Here is a 24,744-nt window from a genome sequence, read left to right on the forward strand (position 1 = left end):
CCAGATTATTTTAGAGTAAATCAGCTTTAATGATTAAGCTAAAATGATTTAACATAGACTAAATATAGTGTGAGGGTAATAAAGGGTATGATGCAGTATTGGACTATTATGGATTAAATTATTTTTATATTCAAATAATTTTTTGTACTTATCTAATTCATTATATTAATATTTTATATTATTAATTTAAACTTATTTCATTTGATTTTCTCTTCTATCTCTCTACCTTGCATTTCTCTTTTTTTTTTCATTTGCAGAGGCTTCGTCTTCTTGCAGACCACCCTACGCAGACCTGAAAAGACACAGGTTTGGAGACGAAGACCATCAGCTGGGATTTGGGTTTCGACGGAGACCGTCAACTACAAGAGCAATGCGAAACAGTTTGGACGAGTCTAATGCGAAGCAAAGCACGTGTTGGAGACGAGATTAGTAATCCGCTCCTTCCTAGGGGGTCTCGCTAAAAACACCTAGCGAAGGATTTAGTGAACATGAGTCCGACTTAGTCCCATTAAAATCAGTCCCTTCTCATACCAACAATCGGACTAGTAGGCCAGTCTAATCCAGTGAAACTTAACGAGGCTAAACAAACGCACCCTAAGATAATTGCTAGCAAGACTCGTCTCTACGACCAACTCTAATAGTTAGGGATAAAGCTTAAAAATTTAAGTCAAAAAATTTTAAGTCATAACCCAAAAACTGTCTCCTCCAATGATTATGGCTTAAAATTTTAGTATGAGTTATTAAATAAAAAATTTAGCCTAATTTGTTTCGGTAACTTAAAAAAAAGGCTAAATAGCCAAAATGGTCTCTGAGATTTGCATAACTCATCACTTTGGTCCCTAACATTTCAAATCGATAAAAGTGGTCCCTGAAATTGTCCACCATCCATCATTTTGGTCATTCCGTTAAAAAACTTCGTTAAGTGTCCCGGAGTCTTGGCCGGAAGTTTGGGCAATTTTCAAAGCTTCGTAACTTAATCGTTTCTTAACCAAATTTAACCTATAATATATCAAAATGAAGATAGGAAAGTGTAGAATACGATTATATCTATTTGGAAGCCCAATGGCTGCCGGAGATGGCCGGACAATAGCCTCAAAGTTGACTGGTCTGAGGGAAAACTGGAAAACTCGCCGGAAATTGGGTAAACTTTAAACGTTCATAACTTCTTCAATACTCAACAAAATCAAGTGATTCAAAAACTAAAATCATACTTCTCGATGAGAAAAAAAGAATGGTACATTTTTCAATGGCTAACTCGCCGTGATTTAGCTGGAAAACGGCTCAAAAGTGGCCATCTTGGCCTAAAGTTAGCCACTTTCGAGTCGTTTTCCGGCCAAACCAGTCGTCTAAAAAGGTACCATTCTCTTCGTCTCATTGAGAAGTATGATTTTCGGTTTTGAATTACTTAATTTTGTTGACTATTGAAGAAGTTATGAATGTTTAAAGTTTATCCGGTTTTCGGTGAGTTTTCCAGTTTTCCCTCGGACCAGTCAACTTTGAGGCTATTTTCCGGCTATCTCCGGCAGTCATTGGGCTTCCAAATAGGTATAATCTTATTCTATACTTTCCTATCTTTATTTTGATATATTATGGGTCGAATTTGGTTAAGAAACGATTGAGTTACGAAGCTTTGAAAATTGCCCAAACTTCCGGCCAAGAGCTCCAGGACACTTAACAGAGTTTTTAACGGAATGACCAAAATGATGGATGGTGGACAATCTCAAGGACCACTTTTATCGATTTGAAATGTTAAGGACTAAAGTGATGAGTTATGCAAATCTCAAGGACCATCACTACTACAAAATAGGATATCACTGGCGATATAAACCTGACAAGAAACACCACTTACTGTCGAATTTTTGGTAAAAATCCGACATTAAATCGTGCAATGTCGCATAGAGAAACTAACACCAATACTACCGTCATAAAAGGGTATTGACGTCGCTTAGCCCCCTTAATCCGCCACCAAGAAGCAAAATCAAATAAAAAAACTAGAAGGGATTCAGAGAAAGAGCCTTTCATTGCAACTCATAACATCATTTTATCTCATGCAGCTGCTGTCCATCTATACATAACCAAATATCATGTTAGTAACAAAGATTTCAAATTCATTCGCGAGAGCAATTAATTTGATGTGGTTCTAAAGCATGTTTTTTTATGATTAGAAAAAACAAGGAGGTAGCATTGGAATTGTTATGAATACCGCATGATATGAACCAATCAACAGCTCCTTAGAAGACAAACTAGCAACAGAGAGGGCTATATTTTTCTATATGAACTGGTAAGTAAGACCATATGCAGTAGGCTGTTCTCATATTTCTCTGGTCACACTACAACTACAATGTTTTAAAATGCAGGTTCTTAGACCCAATTTTACAAGGGAAATATCTTGGCGAAATGCGTGAGATTCTAGGCGCTAATTTGCAAGCATTTTTGAAATCTGATATGGAGATGCTGAAGAAGAATGGATTGGACTTCATTGGCATCAATCACTATACAAGCTTTTACTCAAAAGACTGTATGTTCTCTACATGTGGACCACCAGGGGCTTCTAGATGAATCAAATGAACAAGGTTCCTCCCAATTCATAAATGAGGGCCCGCGCCTCCATTGGGTTGATCCTTATAAATATAGAAAAAAACAATTAAAAACCAAGAAACAAAAATAAATTTTCAATTTAAGCATAAAACTAGTTAAAATACAAAACAGAAACTAAAATTAATAATCATAATAATTTAAAAATAAACCACCTTCGAGCTCTTCCTCTTCGAATTGGAGTTCCTCAGAATGTTGATCTTCAAAATGGTGATCCATAGCAAATCGGGAAGGAGAAGAGGAAAAACTGAAAAGGAGGAAGAAGAGGACGCACGGATGAAATGGGGAAGGAGAAGAAGAAAGACTGAAATTGGGGGAGAAATGAAAACACGGATGAAATGGGAAAGAGAGGGGTTTAAATATGGGTACTTAGTTAGCGTCGATTTAAACCGACATGGATTTATTGACGTCGAATTAAAAGCCAATGGTGTCGAATTAAATGTACATAGCGTCGGTTTTAACCGACGCCAACCTACCACATTTTACTGATATTCACGTCACTTTCTGACACTCTTTATTGAAAATACGACGTCAGTTTAAATTAATGTTGGTGTCAGTCTTAACCGACACCAACTTCTGACACACTTTTTGAAGTTCACATAACGTCGGTTTAATGAATTATAGCGTCAGTTAAAACCGACACTAAGTTTAACCCAAAAAACAAGCGGGAAATTTCGATTTAAACCCGCGTAATATTTTCATCCATTTCCTGCCTAATGTTTGGGAAATTTCGAGCCTAATATTTCAAGATATCCATCCATTTCCCACCTAATATTTAACCCAAAGAAAAAAAATAACTTTTTGTGTGTTATCTCTTATAACATTTTAAGATTTTAATAAATAAAATTTAACTTGAATAAAATACGTAATAAAAAACATAAATATAATTTTATTATAAAATATCATCACATACTAATTGAAACATAGTCTAATTAACACTTAAAATATATAAAATAATTAATATATTTATTCCAAATCATCAAAACAATAAGATTTGTTGATGCACAAAACCGGAGGGGTCTTGGAACAACGTAAATTCAACCGTGAATCTGCAAGAAAGTAAATAACACAAGATGTATCGTGGTTCACCCCAATGTTTAGGCTACGTCCACACTGATATAGTATTTTTTTGAGAGGATTGTGAGGGAGAGAGCATCTAATGAATATCAGAAGCTTTGAGAGGGTGAGAGGCTTTGGGGATCTCATGGCTAAGAATTGGCCTCCCCTAATGAAGAGAGTAAGGAGTCATTTTATAGAATAAGGGCTCCTCACTTATTACATATTTGCCTCTTCCTTTGTTACATAATTACATTTGAGTCCCTCGAATATTTATATGAGATCTAAATACGGAGGCCCTAAGTATGGTACAAACAATAGTCCCCCAAGTCTTCAGTCAAGAGAATTTTTTGGCTGGAGACTTGAAATTCAGTCCATGTGTGGGCCGAAGTAACTAGATGTCGTCTAAAACTGAATACTCGATATGAGGCGGTGCTCAATGTGAAATGATGCTCAACTAGAAGTAGCACATTTTGCGAGGCTACTCTGCGTGTGGCTTATGTTGCCTTGGTTGGCTCGGCTTGTGACGTTGAAGGTGAGGGAGTCCCTTTTATAGAATAAGGGCTCACTCCTCAATACATAAATGGTGGGCTAGAGTTGATGCTCGCGGCGAGGCTATTGTCAGCAAATGACGATGTTCTCTAATGATGGTGAGGGAGTCCCTTTTATATAATAAGGGCTCGCTCCCCAATACATAAATGATGGGCTGGAGTTGGTGCTCGCGGCGAGGCGGTTGCTCAGCAGACGGCGATGCTCTCTAATGATGGTGAGGGAGTCCCTTTTATAGAATAAGGGCTCGCTCCTCAATACATAAATAATGGGCTAGAGTTGGTGCTCTCGGCGAGACAGTTGCTCAGCAGACAGCGATGCTCTCTAATAAAAGTGAGGGAGTCCCTTTTATAACATAAGGGCTCGCTCCTCAATACATAAGTGATGGGCTAAGTCCCCCAAGTATTTTTCATGAGGCCCAGTTGATGCCCAATATATGGTACATAATGTAGTCCCCCAAGTCTTCGGTCAATAGAGTCTGTTGGCTGGAGACTTCAAATTGAATCCATGTATGGGCCGAAGTAGCCGTTGTTCGAAGGTGGTATTTGTATACCCTGCACTGAAGCTTTGTAGGTGAACCTTTGCAAGTGAAGCTTTGAAGCTAGAGCTCTATAAATGAAGCTTTTGAAGCTAGAGCTCTGTAAATGAAGCTTTTGAAGCTAGATTGACATGAGTGATACTCATGAATGTTTATGTTGATTGACATGAGTGATGCTCATGGATGTTAACATGAGTGATGCTCATGAATGTTGACATGAGTGATGCTCATGAATGTTGACATGAGTGATGCTCATGAATGTTGATATGAATGATGGTCATGAATGTTTATGTATGATTGTCATGAGTGATGCTCATGAATGTTTATGTATGAATGACATGAGTGATGCTCATGTATAATTTTGGAGTACTGGACGTACTTTTGATCACCTAGTGAGTGATAATAGCGGCAGGTTGCCGAATAATTTTGGAGTACTAGGCGTACTTTTGATCACCTGGTTGGTAATAATAGCGGCAGGTTGCCGAATAATTTTGGGAGTACTGGGCGTACTTTTGATCACCTGGTTGGTGATAATAGCGGCAGGCTGCCGAATAATTTTTGAAGTACTGGGCGTACTTTTGATCACCTGGTTGGTAATAATACCAACAGACTGTCGAATAATTTTTGGAGTACTGGGCATACTTTTGATCACCTGGTTGGTGGTAATAGCGGCAGGCTGCCAAATAATTTTTTGTAGTACTGGACGTACTTTTGATCACCTGGTTGGTGATAATAGCGGCAGGTTGCCAAATAATTTTGGGAGTACTGGGCATACTTTTGATCACCTTGTTCGTGATAATAGAGGGTCTGGCTCTTTTAGGCATATGGGTCTTGGCCCTCCACATAACATTCCAGCCCATTATTTTGGGCTTGCCCCTTTTTTTTTTTTTTTTACCCTCTGATGGGGTTTATACAGATATCTCCGAAAGATAAGAAAAATAAATTACGTCATTCAAAAAATAAAGGTTTGGACACAAAAGCTTCGACAGTTGTAGATCGTTGGTGCGTACTACACTTACTGCATACTGGGTTGTTGCAGATCTTTTTCCATGTGCGTATGGCGCCTATTGTATGTTTTTCCTTTCTCTTTATTTTTCTTTCTTTTGGCAGATGACAGACAAGGGAATAATGGGAGTCCCTTTTTTTTTTCTTTTGCTTTTGCTTTCGTTTTCTGCTTTGTTTTTACTTTTGCTTTTGCGTTCGTTTTCTGCTTTGCTCTTTTTTTTTCTTTTCTGCTTTACACGGCGAGCAGCTCCCACACTTGGATCTGCAACTTGGTGGCGATGAACCCAAACGAATCTTTTGGTAGGTCACGACTCGCTCCAATGTTGGCCCGCTTTCACCTTGATAATGATGATGATGATGCCCACCCCCTCCAAGTTGGGTTTGTCTGGTTACTGCCGTTGAGGACAACCGGGGCTGGGGCTAGAGACTCTGTCCCTCAGACGCCATGGTTGAAAAAACCCCTAAAATTCAAAAAAAACTAGCAACCTCCAAGGGCTGTCTGTAGCTTTTTTTCATAGAAACAGTCGTAGCTCTTTTTCACAGAAACAATTAGCTGAGAAATTTGGTGCCTGGGAATTTAATGCCTGGTAACGAAATTGAAGGCAAGATCCACAATTTTTATGACCAAGACAACTATTCCCGTTAATCTCAAACCTGGTTGATAAATCAGGACCGTGTGATCAGAGCGTGATTAATAATCAGATTGTCCCTAGATCATCTTGACTGTAGAGGATCATTCTTAGCCAGTAACTAACACCACAACAAAAAACAAACCATGATTATTTAACTTAATCACTACATTAAGCCCAAAAGTAGACGAGGTTTAACTTATGCGAGCTTAGTTTAGCTGGAGATTTCAATGGCCTTGACCTCGGGCTTCTTCTCCTCCTCTTTCAGCACAGTCACAGTCAGCACCCCTTCTCCATCGCTGCTTTCACCTAATCAATCTTCGCGTTCTCCGGCAGCCTAAACCTCTTTATGAACTTGTCGCTACTCTTCTCCACCTTGTGCCACTTGTCGTTTTTATCCTCATGCTTCATGCTCCTCTCACCGCTAATCTGCAAGACCCTCCCAATACGAAGTCCTTACGCAGCAAACTCGCCAGAAAATTTGGGGATTCTGAATGGCAACAGAGAAAGGGAGAATGAAGGAAGCGGGGGAGTTGGGTCAGCGTTGGAATTTAGAGAGAGGCTGCATCGCTGGGTCAGATTTTTTAGGGCGATCGATAGGGAATGTGCTTCTTCTGCAAATAGGTGAGGGGAGGACAGTGAAAGTGATGAGCATTGGAGTCCTGTTGCTTAGTGAAGTCGTGGTTGGCTTATCCTACTCCTCATTGTAAAGCTTTTTCAATGTTAAGGTGGAGGAGTTTGAGAAGGTTTGTGGGTGGTGAGGAGGCGATGGTACGATGGAGGAAAGGGTTTGGGGCGGTGAGATTAGCAAAGCCTGTGGCTGTAGGTGTCAGAGCTATATCAGGTTTATTCTTTTGTGTTTCAGTCAGACTGTGATGCTGTTGGATTGACACAGTGAAGGTTTCTTTTTTGTTTCTGGTTTTTTATGATTTTGCAGATTCACGGTGGATGGTGTGAGATTTGATGAAAAAAATGAAAGATAACCGACATAGTTTTTTATGTCAATTCCCACAGATGGTGCCAAATGTTGATGCACAAAACTGGAAAGGTCTTGGAACAACGTAAATCCGACCGTGAATCTGCAAGAAAGTACATAACACAAGATGTATCGTGATTCATCTCAATGTTTGGGCTACGTCCACACTGATATAGTATTTCTCTGAGAGGATTGTGAGGGAGAGAGCCTCTGTAATGAATATCAGAGGCTTTGAGAAGGTGAGAGGCTTTGGGGATCTCAGGCCTAAGAATTGGCCTTCCTCAATGAGGAGAGTGATGAGTCATTTTATAGAATAATGGCTCCTCACTTATTACATATTTGCCCCTTCCTTTGTTACATAATTACATTTGAGTCCCCCGAGTATTTATATGAGATCTAAATACGGAGGCCCTAAGTATGATACAAACAAGATTCACTATCACTTAGAGTTTATTTATACTTTCATTAAGTATAACATAAGATTCACTAGTGTAAATATTTTAAATTGAAGATCGAATTCATTCATTGTATTCATATAGGGTGAAGAAGTGTAGTTGTAAAAAATCATCAAAATCAGAGTTAAAATAACCGTTAAATCGTGATTTTTCGTTTATAACCATCAAAAAGTTTTTTCCTGTTACGTGATCTCTGAATGTTTGTTTTTTGCGATTTTTGGCGTATGCGATCGCAAAGCATATACAAACAATTTTGACAATTGGATCGTTGAAATTAGTTTCGTAGAATGCATATCCCATCAAAATGATAGATTGACTAATACTTAGAGTTTATTTATACTTTCATTAAGTATAACATAAGATTTTGTGGTATCCACTAGTGTAAATATTTTAAATTGAAGATCAAATTCATTCATTGTATTCATATAGGGTCAAGGAGTGTAGCTATAAAAAAATAATGAAAATCGGAGTTAAAATAATCAAGTTTGATGGTTGGATATGCCAAACTTGTTTATATATGCTTGGAGATCGCATACGCCAAAAATCGCAAAAAATAAACATTTAGATATCAAGTAACGAGACAAAACTTTTCGACGGTTATAAATGAAAAATTATGATTCAACGGTTATTTTAACTCTGATTTTGATGATTTTTTACAGCTACACTCCTTGACCCTATATGAATACAGTGAATGAAATCAATCTTCAATTTAAAATATTTACTCTAGTGGATACCACAAAATCTTATGTTATACTTAATAAAAGTATAAATAAACTCTAAGTGTTAGTGAATCTATCGTTTTGATGGGATACGCATCCTACGAATCTAATTTCAACAATCTAACCGTCAAACTTGTTTATATATGCTTCGAGATCGCATATGCCAAAAATTGCAAAAAACAAACATTCAGAGATCAAGTAATGAGACAAAACTTTTCAACGGTTATAAACGAAAAATCACGATTTAATAGTTATTTTAACTCCGCTTTGATGATTTTTTCCAGAGACACTCATTAACCCTAATATGAATACAATGAATGAATGAATTTGATCTTCAATTTAAAATATTTACACTAGTGGATACCACAAAATGCTATGTTATACTTAATGAAAGTATAAATAAACTCTAAGTGTTAGTGAATCTATTGTTTTAATGGGATACGCATTTTACAAAACTAGTTTTAATGGGTGAGACACGACACGACCTATTAAGATAACAGGTGTTACACGAAAATGATAAACACGACCCGTTTGTCAGGCCTAGTTGCGGGCCACCTCATAAACTCATCCTTAAGAAAGATGCAATAGAGGAAGAAGAAAACACGAGGGATATTGTATAAAGACCATCAATCTGTCACTTACAACCGACACCGGGTTTCAAAATATTAAAAAAATAAAATCTATGTCGCTCAGAATCGATGCAGGTTTTAAAATATTTAAAAACAATAATAGGTGTCGCTTAAAAGCGACACTATTTTTTTTAAGTGGCACCATTATTTAAAAATTATTCAAATGTATGTCGGTTATAAGCGACATTAAATGTTCACATCAATTAAAAGCAACATAGACAGTTTATGACACTTACAAGCGACAGTAAATCCAACGTCATGTTCAGTAGGTGTCGCAAATGTCTTGTCCGCCACTATATTATATTAAAGCGACATCACCTAGTGACACAATAAGTCCATTTTATAGTAGTGCATTTTGGCTATTTAGCCTTAAAAAAATTATGTTGATTATCCTAATTTATTTTTATGAATATTTTAACATAATAATATTTAAATTCCGATAAATAATAAAAAAAAATCACACGACCTACCCATTCTTAAACACAATTTCATAATTCAAGCTTACAACAATTACTAATACTGTAATACCCAGCTTATTTTTAAATATGTGATTTAGTTATGAAATTCAAATTAATTGATGATTATGAAATCTAAGTGAAGGGAAATGTGAAATCCTGTTCTCGAATTTTATTAAGTATTATGTTTCGTATTCAGAGTTACGATGTATTTATATTTACAGCGTTTAAATTTTTCGATAAGTTAAAAAGATGAGAATGCCCCTTGTTACATCCCACATCATCCAGGGGAGTGAATTCTCTAAGCCTTATATGTACATGCCCACCTCTTCCTAGCACAAGGCCTTTTGGAAGCTCACTGGCTTCGGGTTCTGTAGGAACTCCGAAGTTAAGCGAGAAAGAGGCCAGAGCAATCCCAAGATGGGTGACCCACTGAGAAGTTCTCGTGTGAGTTTCTATAAACAAAATCATGAGGGCATGGTCGGGGCCAAAGTGGACAATATCGTGTTACGGCGGAGGCGAAGCCCGGAATGTGGTGGACCCTAGGTTGGGATGTGATAATTTGGTATCAGAGTCAAGTCCTGGCCGGAAGTGTGCCGACAAAGACGTCGGACCCCTAAGGGGGGTGAATTATTAGATCCCACATCGCCCAGATGAGTGGATCCTCTATGCCTTATATGTACATACCCACCTCCAATTAGCACGAGGCCTTTTGGGAGCTCACTGGCTTCGGGTTCCGTAGGAACTCCAAAGTTAAGCGAAAAATGGGCCAGAGCATTCCCATGATGGATGACCCACTTGGAAGTTCTGCTCGTGTGAGTTTCCAGAAAGGCCTCGTGCTAATTTGAGGTGGGTATGTACATATAAGGCATAGAAGATCCACTTCCCTGGGCAATGTGGGATCAAACACCCCTAGTTGGCTAAACAGAATTATATGAGGATGTATTTTATCCTTATACGTTTTTCCATATTTCTTGACATATTGGGATAGAGGTTGATCCTACGAGCGCATAGGCGAAAACCGTTCGCCAAACAAAGTTATAACGAATGAGATATAAACGAGCAAATATAAGGGCAAAATGGTCATTTAACCATTAATCTATAAGGCTTCAACTTTACTGGAACAACCATTTGGGGTACCACGTGTGTGGATGTGATGGAGAGAGGAGAAGAGAAAAGAAGGAAATGAGGGACTAGGCTACCCAATAGGAAGATGATGAATGAAGGGAAATGAGGGAAGAGAGAAGGAAGGGACCAGATCCACCCTCGACCCGTTTCCCTGCGCGACCTGACCCGATAACAGCCATGAAAACTCATCCCCGACCTCTTCTCTTCCATTTACATAAAAAACTCGAGTTAAATTGATCCTATTTTATGAAGAACGAAATTTGTGGCTCTGAGGGTTCCATGGCAGCGATCCGCCGTTTCTAAAGGTATTACCTTCGTCCACCACCACCTTTAGCCTCCTCTTGAGGCCAGGAACAAAGTCCAAACAAGTATGGAGGCAGCGAAGCAGCGGATTCGACGAATCGAAGAACACCTACTTTAGGGTTTTCAACGGATCAAAGGCAATTTCAGGTATTTTCCGGCCGAATTGGACTTTGGCCCAAGTATGAAACTTCTTCCCCGTTGTGTGTTCTGTAATCTTGTGAAATTTGGTAATTTTTTAAGTTTAGTCGAAAAATTGGGTTTCCGTTCGCCAGAAACCGCCGCCACAGCACTCGTGGCCAGTGGGCCGACTTTTTGTTTTTTTTTTAAAGTTAATTTCAATATTCTGAATTCATATTTGATTCATTTGATGTGATTCAGTTGTTTGAATCTAGCATTGAACATATCTGCCACTTGAATATTATTAGTAAACGGCTTAAATATGACGGTGAACTATGAATGGCTTGATTCCGTTTGAGGGTACGTAGACAGTCTAGCAAGAAGGTTAGATGCAGCCATAAAGTAACCGAAATAATTTTTATTGTGGTTAATAGAGTAGAGATTAACCATACCTTTGTTTTGGCCTATCACATGATTTGCTTCCGAATATTTTGGGTCGTTACAAATACGAACGATAATTAAAACACTTTCTTAAAAATTAAAACACGATAATTAATACTATAGACATTAGAAAATAAAAATTACAACAATTACTAATACTAATCTTCGTAGGGATTTGGTTGACTTGGTGGTGGACTTGGGCAATAGACACTAGATGGATCATTAGATGAATCGAAGAAGACATTTCTTATGGCATGGCGTCTTATAATTTCGGTTTGCTTATCATGAAAGAACTTCTTCCAACTTGGAGTATATTTTTTTAGGTCCGCGTTCATTACCTCACACCTTTCAATAATTTTTCAACTCCGGAACAAAGCTTGGCACCAGTCAGATCTTGCATCTTCCCTTCTTTTTTTTGCTTCATTTTGCTTATCTATTCCTAGCGGCCTTGTTATAGATGAAGATGGGTCACTAGTTCGTCAACATCAACATTCACGCTTAAGCTTTCGTTAGCAAATAATTTTGCCCATTATTGATCCGCATTGGTTCGCCACCTTCGACAATTCTTGAGGATGTCTCAAGCATGAAACAACTTAAAAACAAAGTTTGCGGGTGTAACCCTTATCTTGTAAATCGTCATTGCTTTCTCAAAATCTATGCAAGGTATAGTAAAAAAATCAATTAGTTGGAAATAAAATTGTGCACATGAAAAATAAACTATGAAGGAAGACACTCAATCCTTCTTCTGAACTCTTTGCACTAGCGGCATCAACCACGACTCTATCCAGTGGCGGAACCAGAAAATCAAACTAGGAGGGGCCTTTAAAGCCCTACAAAAAAAAATTAGAAAAATTAATTACAATACAACTAATGAGAGGAAAATTAAAGTCTTTGTTTTTGTGTTGGCATGGAAAATTTTAATCAAACAAGAATGGTGGAGCCTTAATTTTGTAAGAAAACCTTAGTATTGAAATGATTACATCATAAGAACAAAATTTCTTTACGAGTTTTAATATAAAAAATTAACACATTAAATGCAAACTAAATTTAAGGTTATAACTTAAACTAAGACATTGCTCTCAGCTATATGGTTTTTATAGTTAAAACATAAGGCCAATTATAACAAAAAAAAATGGGGAGGGGGGGGGGTTTAGCTTTAATATGGTAAAAAATAAGATAAATTATAAGGGTTTTTTTTTCTTTCAGTTAAAAAAAAATTTGAAAAGTGTTAGCATACCAAAAAGTCCCCAACCATGGCCTTTTGGAAGTGCAAAACACCACTAACAAATAGAGCACACACTAGTTTTAGTAAGCATGTGTAGATAATAGGTATTAAACCTTGTAATTGCAGGGTAGGCCTAGGCCAATCCTAGGCTCAATGTGGCTCCGCCACGAGCTCTATCCAAGCTTCATTTTCACAAGTTGCACACTTTGTTAATAGTCTTCCAATGATCGTAAACACCTTCATAGGTTTGGCTGGTGTTGGAGATGGAATTAAACTTGTCAAGGATTTCACCCCACAAGAGATTTTTATTTTGGTTTTTGCCAATTGCACCATATTTGCCAATAGAAACTTATGACAAGCACAGAGAAAAATATTCATCATTTGACCAATTAGATCCTTTAATGTGACAACCCGTCCCAAATTTTACAATTTTATAAATTTTAAAAGCGTGAATTGATGAAAATGCCATGGAGGCGAGAACTTTGATTTCTGTTGACCGTCGTCTAGAGGAACGTATGACTTATTCTTTTGGAGTATTTGTGTAGTACTCATTGATACGAATGCATAGACGAAAACCGCTTGCGAGTCAAAATTATAACGATATAGTTACAGACGTTTGAAATTTTTTATTTAAAGTTAGTTAAATAATTGGAGCTCCCATTTTGTGGGGAGGAAGCCAATCAAATTTTTAAAGGAGGGTGAGGGGACCAATTAGGAGGAGGAGAAAGGAGGGAAAGGAGAGAGGGAAAAGAAGAGGGGATCGGCCGGATCCTTGACCCGCACCCTTCGACCTGTTTTCACCATACTTTCCGGTGGTTTTCCATTGGATTTCTCACGAAGTGGACCAAGCCACCACTCCCAATCATCATCTAATCCTTCCTTTTTCCCATTTTCACCTAGATTTGGAAAGAATCTGAGAGTAATTTAAAGGTTTTTCATAAGGGTGCGCCGGAGGTGGTGTGGCGGCAATCCACCATTTCCAAAGTAAATCCCATCAACCACCACCACCATTAGACTCCCCTAGAACCCTAGAACAAGGCCGAAACATTTGATGAGGCATCGGAGTTCGTTTTGGTGGCGAATCGACAACTACCCAAATCGAGGGTTTCGTACGGTTTGTGGTGATTTAAGGTGTTTCTCAGCCTAATTTGCCTTAGTAGTGGTATAAATCGATTCCTCATGTTTTTTAGATGAATTCTCATGTTTGGATCGTTTAATTTGGTGGATAATTGAGATAGTTATAACGATTTTAAGTTTGCCCAGTTTCCAACGACCTCCGCCATTTTCGGAGCATTTTTCGGCTAAACCACAGTGAGTTAGCCATCATGTAAGATACCAATCTCTTCGTCTCATCAAGAAATATGATTTCCGTTTTTGAATCACTTAATTTCGTTGAGTATTGACAAAGTTATGGACGTTGAAAGGTTGCCCAGAAATTCCTGCGAGTTACCAGTTTTCCTGCGGACAGCAATCTTTCAGACCATTTTCCAGCCACCATTTGGACTCCAAGCTGGTATAATTTTGTTCTACATTTCTCTAGCTTCAATTTGGTATATTATGGGTTGAATTTGGTTGAGAAACAAGTGAGATATGGAGTTCCAAAGATCGCCCAGGAAATCTGCAAAATCTGCAGAATCCAGCAAAGTTCCACTAAGGTCCACCACTTGATTAGGATAGTAATCGAGATCCGACCGTTGGATCGTCACCAAACTTTAATACATTATAGTACATAATATTTGAGGACCATAGAAACTTACGGATCTTCCTGAATTGGATTTGTAAGTTTATAAAATAAATGATAACCGCCACTTGGTTTTGGGCAATTGGTGGAGATCCGACCGTTGGATCATAATGAAATTTTAGTATGTTATTTTAGAAGCACAATGTGTATCTTTGAAAGTTACGGATCAAAAATCTAAATTGCGGATCTCCTAGATTGAGTTATATAGGGTTGTGGACCCCACCGTCGATCTTTGACCGACGGTTGACCTTTGGTCAATGGATCTCAAATCATTTTAGAATGTCCTTGAGGATGTAATTTATGTGAATTACGTATTTTATTGATAAGAGTTTTGAAATGTGATTCGATAATTGTTATAGGTGTCAATTGTTCAGGACACCTCGATGTACGTGCTAGTGAATCATAGTGTGAGCTCCAGGTGAGTGGATCTTTTCCCCTTATCATATGTATATAATTGATAATTCCACAAACGTTTCTAAAGTGATTTATGTATGTACCTACAAATAATTATAGTGAACAACGAATGGCTTGATCCCTGTTTAAGGTACATAGGCAATCTAACGAGACGTTAGATGCAGCCATATAATAAATGAGACTAAATAATTGAGACAATAGCCTTGTTTGGGGAACTGAGCATTGTGAGGGACATTGGTGGAAAATGTGAGATTTAACTTTTTGTTTTGGTGGTTAAATGTTGTTCATAAATCAATGTGGGAAGAATCAAGAAATTGAAGTAAGGAAACATAAGTAATGGTAGTTAATTAAACTAGTGTCTAATTGGGCTTATCACTGATGTTTACTCTCGAAAGTAAATAGTTCGGGAGTGGGTCGTTACAGTTATCGCATTTTAGGCCATTTGTTTACATGTTTATATATATATATATATATATATATCTGGAAATATTATGATATGGTTGAATTTCATATTTATATCCTGGTATATCCATATGTATATTTCTTACACATAATTATTGTGAACGCTCTGAAGTGCAAAGGTGAACACATGACACATAGGTAAGTTTAGGTAAGTATACAGTATTAGTTGAACTGATGGGTTTATGGTATGACTACATTTATGTTTTAAGCAACTCCAACACTGTCGTACAGGTTGGAATAGTAGGCAACTTTGGCATTGTCGTACAGGCTGCTTATGAGTCGTACATGTTGTATTAGATGCATTTAAAGCTCATAAACCTGCACCCCGGTGTTAGTGCTCCCGCCCGTGGTTAGGGCACAGTCCTTCACGTAATGTTCACCTCCCGCACCATACGCTTACCTTGAATTCAAGGTAGGTGCTTAGGTCTATCGTACAGACCATTATAGGTGGTTCCGACTCGTAGGTGACTCTTCACATGATTGTAGCACTTGAGCATATTCATTTACACCCAGGCTTGTCGTACAAACCACTACAGTGGTTCCGACTCGTATGCAAGCGTAGTGCCGTATAAGTCATTAGAGGTGACTCCGGCTAGGTTGAGATATGAGCTATAGACGTACAGGCCACAAAAGGTGGATCCGGCTGACATATCATTTGCATATGCGATGAGATATGAATATGTCGTACAGGTCACTATAGATGACTCCGACTTATATGCTAACCATGATTTATGGATATGTAATGAGCTGATAGCCTATATGTAATGAGATACTAGCATATATGTGATGATATATGATAAGATGCTAGCATATATTTATGATGAGATATGTGATGAGATGCTAGAATATATGTGATGATATATGATGAGATGCTATTATATATTTATGATGAGATATGCGATGAAATGCTAGCATATATTTATGATGAGATATGTGATGAAATGCTAGCATATATTTATGATGTGATATGTGATGAGATGCTAGCATATATGTGATGATATATGATGAGATGCTAGTATAAATTTATAATGAGATATGTGATGAAATGCTAGCATATATTTATGATGAGATATATGATGAGATGCTAGCATATATGTGATGATATATGATGAGATGCTAGTATAAATTTATAATGAGATATGTGATGAAATGCTAGCATATATTTATGATGAGATATGTGATGAGATGCTAGCATATATGTGATGATATATGATGAGATGCTAGTATAAATTTATGATGAGATATGTGATGAGATGCTAGCATATATGGGATGAGATATTGATTCAACCGTACATGATGGGTGGATCTGGCTAACATGCCATTTTCTATTGGTTTATTTCACCTGGGTTACTTATTCCTGTTGAGATATTTGACGTAGCATAACCGTAAGACTATCATTTTGGTTATGGTTTTAATTTATAGTCACACCTGTTATTTCCTAGGAAATTAAACGGGTATTGCGGCTAGGGACTACTATCTTTGGTAGTTGGAATTGGTCTGAAGAGTTTTGTTTCACTCACTCACATTTTCTGTTTTTGTACCCTCAAAGTTCTAGCAGCAGAGTTCCGTATCGACGAGAATTCGTGGCACTTCCCAGTGTAGGTGGCTTCTTTGATGGTATAATCATTATCTTACCTTACTGTATTTTACTTGTGCTCTGTATCACGCGTGAAATGGGTCCAGACCCGTTCACCGCACACTCGTGTACTTAGGAATTTTTAGATTTTAATTTATTCACATTTTATGGCTTCGTCACCTTCCAGGTGTCGGCCAACACGGCTCGATTCGGGATCCTATTGGACATTCCGGATCGGGATGTGTCATCTAACATGATCTTTTGGCATCTTAAAAAATTTAGAAAAGAGAAGAAATCGTTTTGAAAATGGATAGAAAGAAAAAATGGAAAACTAGTATGAGGAAACTGAATTTTTTTGTGGAAAACTTATATGATCAAATAGCTTTCAATTTAATGAAAGTTGATGCAATTTATGTGATTCACATGCCATTAATTATTGGGAACTTTAACTAAAAGCACCCAAGGTTCTAAAAATCGCTAGGCGCTAGTCGGGCGGCGGGTTGGGGCCTAGCGCCTAGGTGGCTAGGCGAGGCTTAGGCGGACTAGGCGGATTTAAGTAAATCTATCATATTTCAGGTAAATAAGTGTCTGCTTCTACTTGAAATATATATAATTTCATCATAAACTACAAAATAGAATACACATATATCATGAAGTATTGGAACATAATGAAAACATGTGAAATAAGGATATAATGTTTGTTCATTTAAGTATGCAACAAGTCTCTTACAATTTATTGGAAAAAAACAAAATGCAAAATGAAAGTTATGTATTTTCTGTCTAAGTGAGTTGCAACCTAGGCGGGTGCCTAGGCGGGCTAGGCGGGTACCTAGGTGGTCTAGGCGGTGGGCTGGGGCCTAGGCATTAATCGGGGCGGTGGGCTGGGGCCTAGCGCCTAGGCGAGGCCTAGGCGGCGCTAGGCGGGGATTTTTAGAACAGTGAAAGCACCTGATACTGTTCACTTTAACGAAAAACCACATTTTTACACTAAAAAGTCAATCCTGGTACTATTCACTTTACCCTTTATTTTGTCCTTATCATTAAAACTCAAAGTTTTCAAGCCCTTTTCATTAGTTTTCCTTTAATTATTTCGACAAGTCTTATTTCTCTTTTCTACTTTTTGTATGGATCCTTTATTTTCGTTGTCGACGCATATATTGTCGCTTTCTTATTTAAATGCTAATGCTATTTATATACTTCTTTTTATCTTGCACACACTTTTATTAATTTGTTCATTAATTTTTTTCAATTTATTTGATCCGACGATAAAAAATATAAAGAAGTGTGTGAGAAATATAAAATATGAGTGTATGGATAACATCATCCTATTTAAAACATGGTACAAACTATTCATGCATTCGCCTAAACAAGAATGGATTGACAATCATACAAATTGATTTTTTTTTTTTTTTTTTTTTGGTTTGTAAGATTGACAATTGTTTTAGATTCTAGGAGCGATTGAAATTATGAGGATCCCTAACATGTGATAACCATGTGTTTGAGTTCAATGAGTAGGGTTTGGCCCGAAGTAATACACATGACATGAGTGAGAGAGACGGAGAGAAAAACATGACTTGATAGAAAGAAGGGAAATAAAGTTTAAAATGTCAATTTTCACATTTTAGACGTAATTGAGGAGAAATTTTCTATGTTATCGTAACTCGATTCCGTACATTATGTGTTATAGAAGTTTTTCTTATTAAGTATTCTTTCACTTGTATTATAACACGTAAAGTATTGAATCGTATTCGGTATTCTAAAAAGTCTCTGGTAACTAAGTTGGACAAAGAGAACACCAATGCTTGCTGAGTGGGTGGAAGGCAGTGGTACACTTGAGCTATTAAGCTAGTGTACTGGGGTTAAGAATCTTAAGGGAAAAAAAAAAATTAAGCTGAGTTAAGACCAATTCCACTGTTGCAAAGCCCCCTAGGGCAAGTCATTATTGAATAGCCTTCAACAAACAGTAACTGCCTTTTGCATCTCCATCTCTACACTGAATAGCCATGGCAATAGGTAATAAAATATTAGTATTTTTATTATAAAAAATAATTTTATTTGTAATTTCAAATATGATTTTTAATCGGTCTCGTTGTACTACGTGTCATTATATAAGAAATTACAACCCAAAGCATTTGAGAAAATATAAAATTATGGTGTAAGTTGGAAGATAATGATAACATATTTATAGAAAAATTAAATCATTTTTTTTAATTTTTAATTTTTTTTTCGGATTTTTTAATTTTTATTAATTTTTTACATTTTTTATTATTATTTTATATTTTTATTAATTTTATATTATGACTGACATCACCCTTGCATCACCTCCACCTCGGGGTCTCGGGCCACCAATTTGTGCCAGGCCTGTCCCTTGGGCACCCTTCGACACTGAAACCTGCGTGGGTTGGAGTTCATTGCCCTAACAATTGGGTCATGTGTAATCCACAGTCCATCGGGCACAAGCCTCCGTTGGACTTGCTCTAATTAAGATAAATAGGGCAATACTTGAATATCGACTGGTTAGCTAGTACCCAATACTGGTCGACCATTAATGTAGCTCACTATATATGTGAGAGATTTTGGAGAAAAAGGAGAAATTCTTAGTTATCCGGACAGGTTTTTGGGGCTAATCTTTTTTTTTTTTTTTGAACAATCGATATTATCTACACTAAGGGAAAAAGGTGGGCTTAGCCTCATAATGTGCTAGTAATAATGTGGTTCAAATTCGCCTTTGGTGAGAATCAACCCTAAGACCTCTCACTTACATGAAAGGTCAGTATAATTGGTTCAATATTGGAGTATATTACGGAAAGGATGGCTAAAATTCTTTATTAATAAATAGTTTGTAGTTTGTCTTTTATGGTACATATAGTATCTAGTGGATCTTTACAACGGTTAATTCTTGCATAAAACTCGTACCAATGAGTGGTATATATCATTGTAACTGGACCGACATAAAATATATTATATACTATATAGAAAATAAGAAGCAATTTTTATCAGCTGATATGCATGTTATTTGGTAAAAACGAAGAAGAATTTCCAAATGCATGCATATGCATGAACAGCGGCAGCTGCAGCTACATGCATCACGCTGTATATCTTTCTCTGGTAGTTAGCACAGTAGTCCACACTTGAGCTCAACTATTGTTTGATATTTTTGTCATATATATTACGACGGTGCCTAATTTACTCATATCTTGATCGTGATATCTCTGCCGTCTGCATGGAGCTCTGCCTCTCACGCATGCAAGAGGGATGCATTCCATAAATATATGTACGTATTCGAATGCACCGTCCAAAGGTTTGACTGAGTAACTTACATACAAAGCGTCTGGAAAGAAATTTATTTATTTATTTCAAGCGAAATCTTCACTCCAAACTGAATTAAAAGAAGAAAAAGTTTGAATTCTAAACACATTGAGTTGAAAAAATATATTTATACCACGCATAAGATGCATTTGGTTTTGTCGATAGATTTTTCAACGTATTTAAAATACGGACACATATATTATGTATTGTTGTACAAATGAAGGAACACTTAAAAAAAACCCTTCATTCTACTTGTATAATAACTTCCTTCCACTTGCATGTTTTCTGCATTTAAAAAAAACCCCCAAACCAAAAGTTTCTATGTTAATTAGTCTTGGTCCCCTTCTATGCCTAGAAAAAAACAAAGTCAGTCTTTTTTTTTTATGGTAAACAAAGTCTTGGTCTTTTTTTTTTTTTTTTTTGGGGTAAACAAAGTCTAGTCTTTTGCATTTGTCAAACGACTCAAATACTGACCATAAAGAACAATCGCAAAAGTGTTTTTTTTTTTTTTTCTAATTTTTTTTGCTATGGATCTTTTGTAACGGTTTCATGGGTCTGAATGCATTTCCATGGAGTCTTTTATTCAAAGCTGAGACATGGGTTACAATTGACAAAATTCAATGCTCAACGTTCATGGCCCATTTGAATTTTCTCTAGTGTACATCAAAAGTGCACATTTAACTATTTAAGTTATACATCTGAATAAGAGCCGTTAAATCTGTATTCAAATGTGTAACTTAAATTTGCAATTTTGATATGCACTAAAAAAAATCCCATGGCCGATCCACTATTCGCTAGACATACTCAAGTCCAATCCAATAATATCCAGGTCAACCTACCGAACAACTCAAAAAAATTACCGACCTTTAAAAGCAATTACATCTTCAAGTATTGGGTTCAATTTACAAGGTTTCGATTATCGCCAAAGATGAATTTTGAACCACAATTGCTAGCCTATTATGAAGCTCAGCCCATCCCCTCCCCCTTTGAGTAAATAATATCATTTTTTCAAAAAAAAAAATTACAAGTGAAAAAAAATACTACCAAATAGTAGGATGCGTTGCAGATTTAAAAAATAATTTAACAAGGAAAAGAAACTATGAAACTCGTCTACAATACATCCATTTACTTGGTACAATTACCGAACAACGGTCATATATATTATAATGACTTCCAATGATCATATCTAACCGTCAATGAGTGATTAATTAAGTACTTCAACATATCCTAGCCGGTCCTGAAACTATGATAGAAGTCCCCAATTGCACTCAAATTTGGGCCAACATTCTTAACCAAACTAATATATATCCTCCATCCTAAATGACTCAAGCCCAATATATACCGTCCATTATAAATAACTCAAGCCCAATTCATCTTGGGCCCTAAGTATTGGACTAAACTTAGCCCAACTCAGCTTACTTTACCCTTAAATCAACAGTCAAGATGTTTCCAATTTCATAAGCCAATCAGGACCGTCCGCCATGCCATCCCAAAGCACCCATAAAAGTGCTATAAAACCCTAACTTTCACTCCCACCATCTTCCTCTTAACCCCGCCGAGAAACCCCTAACCCTAGTTCATCGTCACCGTAGACACAGCGGCTACAACTCGGTGAGTAATCTCTCAGATCCCAATCCTGCTACAGTTTCTTACGCATTTCCGTTTCATGTTATTTGATCTGTAAATTTTGAGCATCAAACGAGCTGTTTGATTGTGTGTTTTCGTAATTTGGATTGGTTTATGCGTCAGGGATACGTTTATTTGATTGCTGGTTTGTGTTTCTATTTGTTTCCTGAGAAAATGGAGCACTAGGATAGCATTTTTGGTTTGATTAACTCTGTTTGGTTGCTGGGAAAGGTATCACTTTTGGACGAAGAACGCTTTTGTTTTGTGTTGGGTAGCTGATATTTTGCTTAACTATTGAACAAATGAGTTGATTTTTCTGTAATTGTTTTCTTAATATGAATGTTTTGATTGCTGTGTACATGTTTTCGTTACTTTGGGTTTTCCAGTCTTGTATGTTTATGTTTTCTGAATGTATTCAGTGTTGTGGATGAAATATGGGAAATTTGGTTTTACCGTATCGATTTTAGAGGTTTGGAATCGGGTATATTAATTTCTTTCTATTGTGCTTTTTAGGGTTTCCTGGTGTTATTTTTATGTCATTTACAAGTCTTAAATCTGTCGTTGTATAATTTTTAGTTAGCACGTGCTCCGAATTTAGGTAACTTTATTTATTTAAATTACAATTGCTCTATTGAAGTGAAGTAGAATTCCTAATTTGTTGTCTTTTGTAGAACTCATGTCTGAATGCGCCTTTGTCTTCATGTGTGATGCAAATAATTTATTGAGAAGATAGTACTTAAGCTACTATTTTCATGTATATGTAAAAGTTTGGTGTTTGTTGAATGTACTTGTCCTCTAAATGTTCTTCAATTTGTGATGTTATAGAGATGGGTGAAGAAGTCAAGGTAGTGGTTCCAGAGTCCGTGTTGAAAAAGAGAAAGAGGGAAGAGGAGTGGGCCTTGGCCAAGGAACAGGAGCGTGTAGCTGCCAACAAGAAGAAGGCTGAGAACCGGAAGCTCATTTTCAACAGAGCAAAGCAGTATTCTGAGGAGTATGAGCAGCAGGTAGATATTGTCACTTTTCATAATGTTCATTTTATTTGTCTGTTGCGTTTCTGCATATTGGTCTGATTATTTGTTGTTGAAATTGGTTTGTTTCCCATGTTTAGGAGAAAGAGTTGATCCAGTTGAAGCGTGAGGCTAAGTTGAAAGGTGGATTTTATGTTGACCCAGAGGCTAAGCTCTTGTTCATTATTCGTATCCGTGGGTATGTTCTCAACGTTCAGCTTAATGGGAAATGAAGTCCAATGATATGTGCTCTGTATCTTATACTTTAATTTCTTAAATTTTCAGTATCAACGCCATTGACCCAAAGACCAAGAAGATCTTGCAACTCTTGAGGCTGAGACAGGTAGCACCCCTAACCCATTAACCTAGTGATACAAATGTTGACCTTTCTATTAGGATTCCTTTAGCTTCTCTCTTTTGGTATTTTTAACGGTTGTCTGATGGTTTCACTGCATCAAGTGAGAGGCTTTTCAATCTATCTGTTTGTTCTTTCATTAGATAGCTGATGATATATCTTTAAACACAGTTGAGTCTTGATCATAGAGAGTTTATAGCCCTCCTATAGTTCTGTATTTATCCGCTTGCCTTCATCCGTTGTTAAAGTTATGAACTGTGTTAATAGGTGCCCACATATTTTCAGTTGTATGTTAAAAGTTTAATTTTGTTTTATCTTCTAAAACAGATCTTCAATGGAGTCTTCCTGAAAGTTAACAAAGCCACCCTCAATATGCTTCACAGGGTTGAACCATATGTTACTTACGGGTGTGTAAACATCTTTCACATTCTCTTTTCCTTTGTCTCAGCTGTAAAAGTCTGGAAATGTATGATTAATACGAGTTGAATGATTTCAGGTACCCCAACTTGAAGAGCGTCAAGGAATTGATATACAAGAGAGGGTATGGTAAGCTGAACAAGCAGAGGATTGCCTTGACTGACAACGCCATTGTTGAGGAGGTTTGTACCTCGCTGCTAATGTGTTTCTAATTGGTTTCATTAATTGTTGCATCTTTCTAACATCTGCTATTGTCACAGGCTCTTGGCAAATATGGCATCATCTGCACGGAAGATCTTATTCACGAGATCTTGACAGTTGGTCCTCATTTCAAGGAGGCCAATAATTTTCTATGGCCCTTTAAGCTTAAGGCACCACTGGGCGGTCTTAAGAAGAAGAGGAACCACTACGTTGAAGGTGGAGATGCTGGAAACCGTGAGAACTACATCAACGAGCTTATTAGGAGAATGAATTAGGTCTATGCAGTAATTTATTATTCCAGTCAACCGAGTTCTTTCTGTCAACTAGAGGGGATCTGATACTTAATCCTCTGTTTAAGTTGAACACAGTTTTCGCTTTAAGGTTCATGACTTGTTTTGGTGTCGGAATATTTGATTCACATTTTGAAGACTTGAATGCTAGAAAGTTTTGTTGCCTTATATAAATGTTTTGCTTTCGATGCTGCCTGCTTGTTTACTTTTGCCAAGGTTCTAAATTCGGCTAGAGTTTCATATGTTTTGTTGCCCTCCTTTTTCTTTTCCTTTCGTGATTTAGTAAAACAATGAAGAGGAATTAGATTGTCCTCAAAACAAAGTAGGAAAGGAATGGAGTATTCTTGAGTAGTAAGAGCATCTCCATAAGTCGGTGGAGGGCGATAGCAATTGGAGAGCACTTTAAACAGTAATTGTCAATGTGCAAGTTCACTTGTTTGGAAGAATGAAGGACAATAACGATTACTATTTACAAACGTATTTTTTTAATTTTTTTTTATTGTTTTCTTCATCTTATAAACACATC

The 24,744-nt window shown here is 37.0% G+C and overlaps 1 protein-coding gene across 1 annotated transcript; it reads left to right on the forward strand.

Annotated features, from left to right (window-relative positions):
* Nucleotides 1–21,790: 21,790 nt before the first annotated feature.
* On the forward strand, nucleotides 21,791–24,392 carry LOC126582695 (60S ribosomal protein L7-2). The gene is made up of 7 exons (XM_050246865.1): nucleotides 21,791–21,933; nucleotides 22,774–22,952; nucleotides 23,057–23,154; nucleotides 23,241–23,298; nucleotides 23,638–23,717; nucleotides 23,807–23,909; nucleotides 23,988–24,392. The coding sequence occupies exons 2-7, from the start codon at nucleotides 22,776–22,778 to the stop codon at nucleotides 24,201–24,203; spliced, it is 732 nt and encodes a 243-aa protein (XP_050102822.1). The 5' UTR covers nucleotides 21,791–21,933; nucleotides 22,774–22,775; the 3' UTR covers nucleotides 24,204–24,392.
* The last annotated feature ends 352 nt before the right edge of the window (nucleotides 24,393–24,744 follow it).

Source organism: Malus sylvestris, chromosome 9 (genome assembly GCF_916048215.2).
Source record: "Malus sylvestris chromosome 9, drMalSylv7.2, whole genome shotgun sequence".
NCBI classification, from domain to species: Eukaryota; Viridiplantae; Streptophyta; class Magnoliopsida; order Rosales; family Rosaceae; genus Malus; species Malus sylvestris.